This window comes from Pholcus phalangioides, unplaced genomic scaffold (genome assembly GCF_987345545.1).
Source record: "Pholcus phalangioides strain wild (caught in Gottingen) unplaced genomic scaffold, Ppha-v1.0 ptg000005l_1, whole genome shotgun sequence".
Lineage (NCBI taxonomy): Eukaryota > Metazoa > Arthropoda > Arachnida > Araneae > Pholcidae > Pholcus > Pholcus phalangioides.
In genome coordinates, this window is record NW_028301598.1 from 12,656,003 (window position 1) to 12,662,592 (window position 6,590).

Genomic DNA, 6,590 nt, shown 5'->3' on the forward strand with positions numbered 1-6,590 from the left:
GATTCATTTCTGTTTCTTTAATTTAGATTTGTTTCTTTTATGAATCGCACAGGAAGTTGCCATATTGATTATCTTGTATGTCCCTCAAAAAAAAGGGAAATATCACGTGATCAAAAAAAGCCTCATAATTTGAATCGAATGAAAAGGTGTAAAAAAATTATAAATATTTCCCCTTGTACAGAAAAATTCTATAAAGTCATTACGTAATAGTTTATTAATGAGATCCAGAAGCTTTTCATCATTATTCAATTCAATAATTGCCAATACATGTAATCATTAATTTATACGTAGTTTTACATTTCCAGTCGATGTAAAGGCACTGTGGAGATAGAATGAGTTGGTTTTTTTCCCGCGGAGTGATAAGTAAACAGCTAAAATTTTTTTATCATATCATATCACGAATTGATAGGGAGTGATGGCTGAAGTCGCTGAGATTTTTGAACGTCTATCTCTTCGCGGCGGTGACGACGAGACGATCCCGCGGACGAACCGGACGGGATTGATATACGATGAACGAATGGCCGAACACCAATGCCTGTGGGACAATCACATTGAGAAACCTGAACGGTACCAGTTTCCATTGGAGAGGTGTAAGTACTACGGCCTCGTGGACAGATGCGTCAAGATGCCGTCGCGTTCGGCCAGCGAAGAAGAGCTCAGATTGAACCATTCTCAGGAATACATCGACGTGGTCCGCGGGTCGTCGGACGTCGATGATCCCGAGCGACTCGAGGCGCTCTCCTCGGATTACGACTCGGTGTACTTCCACCCGAAGACGTACGAGTCGGCCGTGCTCGCAGCCGGTTGCACGATCGACCTGGTGTCCGCGGTCGCCGAGGGAAGGCTGGACAACGGTTTGGCCATCGTCCGACCGCCGGGACACCACGCACTTCCTGGAGACGCCTGCGGCTTCTGCTTCTTCAACAACGTCGCCTTAGCAACTAAACACGTGCTCGAGAAACACGAGCTCGACAGGGTCCTAATAATAGACTGGGACGTACACCACGGGCAAGCAACCCAGTTTGCCTTCTACGACGACCCAAGGGTTTTGTATTTCTCGATCCATCGTTACATGCACGGAGATTTCTGGCCGTGTCTCCGGGAATCCAACTTCGACTTTATCGGTTCCGGTCCTGGGAAGGGGTACAATTTCAACGTCCCGCTCAACAAGACTGGTCTCGGGAACACAGAGTATTTGGCTATCTTCCATAACCTGTTGCTGCCCGTCGCCTACGAGTACAATCCCGATTTAGTTATTGTGTCTGCCGGTTTCGATGCGGCTCTCGGCTGTCCCGAAGGAGAGATGGAAGTTACGCCTCATTTGTATCCTCATCTGTTGAACATGGTGTCGGGTCTCGCCAGGGGTAAAGTCTGTGTTATACTAGAGGGTGGTTATTGTCTGCCTTCTCTCTCTGAGAGTGTCGCTCTGTGCCTGAGATCCCTTCTTGGTGATCCTTGTCCCGCCGTGTCGCCAACTGATCTGATTGATGACAGCATGGTGGAGACAATCCTCAGTGTCATTAGCATGCAACGGCCATTCTGGCGGAGCCTCCGCATGCAGGATGTGTATGAAACTGGTGATGATGATGGTGGTGGTGCCAATCATAGACATGTCGTGCAAGCCAGATACGTTTGCAACACCGTGTTGCATAAACCGTATCAAACTCGGGAATACTCTGTGATGCCAAGTAAGGTTATCTGCCCGGCACTGGAATCCAAATTGGAGAAACTCATCGGGAGAGCAGATTTGGCCGTTCCTGACCAGCGCACCTGTGTAGTGACCGATTCCAGGATGAACCAACATGTTAATCACAGAGAAAAGAATCACCCGGAGTGCCAAGAAAGGTTGTCAGGTATTGTCAGAAAACTTGAAGAGAAAGGAATCCTGGACCGATGCTTCCAGCTAGTCGCTCGTAGAGCCACGGAGAGCGAACTTGAGCTCGTCCATAATCCCGAGTATGTGTCGAAAATTAAATCTACATCTTCTATGAAACCCAGGGCCATCACTAAGATGGCTATGGACTATACATCTGTTTACATGTGTCAGGAAACCTACGATTGTGCCCTTCTCGCTTGTGGCTCATTGCTGCAGACTATTGATGCCGTTCTCTCCAGGAAGTGCACTAACGGATTCGCTTTGATACGACCTCCTGGTCACCATGCAGATGTCAATGAAGCTTGTGGTTTCTGTATCTTCAATTCAGTCTCTGTCGCCGCCAAGTATGCCCAGAAGAAATATTCACTTAAAAAGATTCTCATTGTCGACTGGGATGTCCATCATGGAAACGGCACTCAGAGCATCTTCTATGAGGATAACAGCGTTTTGTACATCTCTTTGCATCGATATGATAACGCTACATTTTTCCCGCGCATAGAAGATTCTAATTACGATGCCTGTGGGGAAGACTCTGGAGCCGGTTTCAATATCAATATCCCGTGGAATGGTGAAGTGAGTGACGGGGATTACCTGGCAGCTTTCACCCATATCGTGCTTCCTGTAGCTTATGAATTCTGTCCCGATCTGGTTCTCGTTTCCGCTGGGTTCGATGCCGCAGTAAACGATCCATTGGGTGACTGTAACGTGAATCCTGCATTTTATGGTCACATGACCAGGCTCTTGGGTGGTTTGGCAGGTGGGAAAATCGTGCTTGCCCTTGAAGGTGGATACAATATCGTCTCCATATCTGAATCAGTCTGTTTCAGTTTATCGTCTCTTCTCGGAGGGCCACTGGAGAAGCTACCATCAGCACTAGTCCCATCAGATGCTGCAATCGCTGTCATCCGCAATGTTGTCAAGATGCAACAGAAGTACTGGAAGTGCCTTCAGTTCGGAGCCCAAGTCCCGAATATCAGTGACACATTCACTCAGGAACCGATGGTGGACAATTCTGTGAGCAGTGGTCCCGTTGATATCCCTAACATGAGAGAAGTTCCCGATGGTGATGCATCTGCTACGACGAATGCCCTGACATCTTCCATGCTGAATGTTTTCGTCGTCGCTGATGCTCCTCAACCTCCAGAATCAGAATCTCGTTTGGACGAGGCAATGAATGTACTTGTCGCACCCTTGAGTTGGTGCCCACACCTAGACCTACTCCAGTCGCTGCCTGCGGAAGGCTTAAATCCGTCAGATACGTGCCTCGTTTGCCACGAGGAGAGGGAGAACTGGGTGTGTCTCCATTGTTACCAAGTGTATTGCGGGCGTTTTATCAACGGGCACATGTTGGAACATGGCATGAACATGCAGCATTATCTTACGCTGAGTTATTCCGATCTTTCTGTTTGGTGTTATGCTTGTGATTCTTATGTGCACAACGAGGCCCTGATGGACGTCAAAGAACATGTTCACCTGATGAAGTTTAACGTTAGAATTTTCTGAAGCATATGTCAAAAAAATGTTATCCTAGATAGTTTTTTTTAAATTACTATTATTATTTTAACTGTAGTTTTTTTATGGAAAAAGTTTATCCGAGAAAAAGAAAATATTTGTTTATTCAAGTTTTGATATTGAGCGAACTCTGAAGTGCGATTATTTCTCTCGTCATTGATCAAATGTCTACTTTTGTTCCTTTATTTTTACCAATTTTTGGAACAATATCGCTTTGTTCACCCTCATTTATTTTATTATTCAATGTTCTGATCATTATTTTTCTCCAATAAAGAAGAAATATTTGCCGAATGTGTGTCCTGTGATGTTAAGCCTTTTTCATTCCTAAGTTATGATTCAGTAAGTGATGTTTTTACCTGTTGCCATAGAGGTGCCAGTGCTTCCAATTTTGTAGCCCTAAGAAAATCTTCCAATCAGACACCGGATGCTTTCGAATGTTTTTGTACCTTTATAGATTAGGGGGCCCTTGGCGGCCAACCCCCTTTTTTTCATTTCATATCATACAATCGACTCTCAATTTAACACGCTTTTTTTTACCAACTGGTTCTCTATCCCGAAAAGCATGTCATTGAGTTGATGCTAAAATTTACTGTTTTATACTCTCTCATTTCTATCGGGTCTCTATTTTACAAATTTTTATTTTTATTCTACTTTTTTTGGTTATTTTATTCTTCCAACCTCACCCGAGTTTGTTTTAATCAAACGTAGACTCCAATTTGGATGACTACATGTCTTAAGAGAAAAGAGGGATAATGAAAGAGCCACGTGAACGTAACTTTATTTGCATGCATTTCACTGATGAATCAAATTCAGCCCCCTCCCCCCCCCCCCCCCATGGGCAGATATGTAGCGGGACCCCTGTTGCCAATTTATGCTGTTATACTTCAAGAATCAATCACCAATGACACCACGAATAAAACTTATTTGCAAAGACTAAACAAATGAATCGAACCCCAGGAATTCCCCCAACCCATATTAAAACTATGGACAGACACCCTGGGGAATGGATTCCAATGAGACTCAAGCCGATCCAAACTTTTGGCCTGTGCTCTTTTTTTTTTTTTTTTTTTGAAAAACCCACACTTTTCAAAGAAGCATTCAAATTTCAAGTTTTTTTTTTGTATAAAAAGGCAGGCCTGTCATTTGGGGTCGGGGCCGTTGCCGCCTCCCCCTCCCTCCCCAGGCTTTTGAAAATACACTAAAAATGGTATATATATATATATATACATTGAGTACACATCTTCTTTGTCCCCGGAAAAAAATTCATATGTTATTTTGTTGGCTGTACACTAATCTATTTGTTCTATGTTTTAACTTTTTTACATTGAAAGGTTGCCCGAAATCGTATTCAAGGTTGGACACACCCATAGAGAATTGAAACTAAATGCAATCTTTACAAAATTACACCTGCGTAATCCTCTAGACCTGAATACACTGCCTACAATTTTTTTTTTAAAATTCTCCAACTTGGAAGGGAAGGGCACCGAAATATGGCTCAAAATACAAAAAAAAAACATCATCTTGAATATCTCAGTAAATGTTGCACTCGGAAACATGAATTTTTTTTTTTCTTGGGCTCAGGAGACGCAGGGAAACAACTTTCTGGCTTTTGAGGCACAAAGGGACTGTATAAAACTTGATTTTTTTTTTAAATTTTAATAAATAACAACCCCTTGCAACATGAATGACATATCTGAATACTACACATTATTCGGATACTTTTTCTAATTGGAAATATGCCTTCTAGGATCAACGCTTCGCCAGTAAAATGCCACACCCTCTGTATATAACAAGTGCTGAAAGAGACAAAATTTCACGTTTACAATGCAAGGCTATGGTGTCGCAGGGAATTTTTCTCTAATAGGGTTGTTAATAAATGGAATAGCTTACCTCCAGAGGTAGTAAATTGTAACACAATTGGCACGTTTAAAAAGAAATACGATAAACATGTTGGGGTAAATCGACAAGCTATCCATACTTAGTATAAGACAACCATAAGTATTCTTTATGGGCATTGGATAATATTTTATGGGCATGTGTATATATTGTTTATAATTTGTGTTAATTGCATTAATTGGGTTGCTGTATTTTTTAAATATATGACATCCATATATATTTTATGGGCATCTTTTTATCAGCCACCTCGTTGGGCAAATGCCTGCATTTTGTCTGTTGTGCCGTTGTATTTGTCAGAGATTTGCCTATCTCTTTAACATGATCAAACTAAAACGAATTTTTTTCACCATCAATTTCAAACAAACTTCACTGCCGACTACACTTGATTTATCATCAGGTTAAGACGTTTTCTGGTTGACATTCGTTTTTGTTTTATTTTGTCAAATTTATACAACTAACCCATATATAGGCTCCCAAATTTTTACTCTTATCTCCCAGACTCCCGAGAAATTCTTTTATATCCCGAATGCTGTCCATGATTGTAAAAAAATCCCTACATTTAGGGGAAAAATTACTCCCAAAGAATTTACAAGAAAAAACTGCTGCTTCATAAGTGTTTTGTAAATTTTTGCCATTTCGTCAAATCACAAAAAAAAAAAAAATTAATTTTTGGGAATAAAACACAAAATTTGCCAATTAGAAAGCATGAATCCGGCCTTCCGAAATCCAAAACTGACATGATTGCGCGTCTGTTTTATTTATGTGTCCCATTTCGAGCCCAACGGAGATTTGATTTTTGAGGTAATTTAACCTACTAGTTGGCCAAGATTAGCGATAGCTTGCACGATTTTTGCAAAGGGGAAAAATTATCTCTAAAATTTCCCTTTTACTAATGGAAAATTCCTAAAATGTTTTAAAAGATCCCTTTTACATTTCTTTTTGTACAAAATTTGGATCCAAGCGAAAATCTCCCGAATTCTCATTCTCCAAAGTTGGTAGCTATGCTATAGGTATATAATCTAATATAACTAACCTAATACATAATCCTGTATGTCATGTAAATGAGCAGTCAATCTTTTTTTCTACATTAGGTATCAATTGAGCAAACATTGACTGAATATTATGAGCTCTAAGTCTAGGAATTTCTTGGGAAAATGTCATAGAAAAGGAAGAAAAAGAGATGAAAAATATATTGTTATATCTGAGATCGTTGCATTTTGATTGCTGTTATAAGCAAAGTTTATTAACTCTATGCAAATCAGTCCTGACCGCCAGCTACTGATGCTGTGTGGCATTGCTAACTTCT

General features: G+C 41.2%; 1 protein-coding gene across 1 annotated transcript; it reads left to right on the forward strand.

Moving 5' to 3' along the window:
• Positions 1-325: 325 nt before the first annotated feature.
• On the forward strand, positions 326-3,671 carry HDAC6 (histone deacetylase 6). Its single transcript, XM_089232333.1, has one exon. The coding sequence runs from the start codon at positions 416-418 to the stop codon at positions 3,377-3,379; it is 2,964 nt and encodes a 987-aa protein (XP_089088459.1). The 5' UTR covers positions 326-415; the 3' UTR covers positions 3,380-3,671.
• The last annotated feature ends 2,919 nt before the right edge of the window (positions 3,672-6,590 follow it).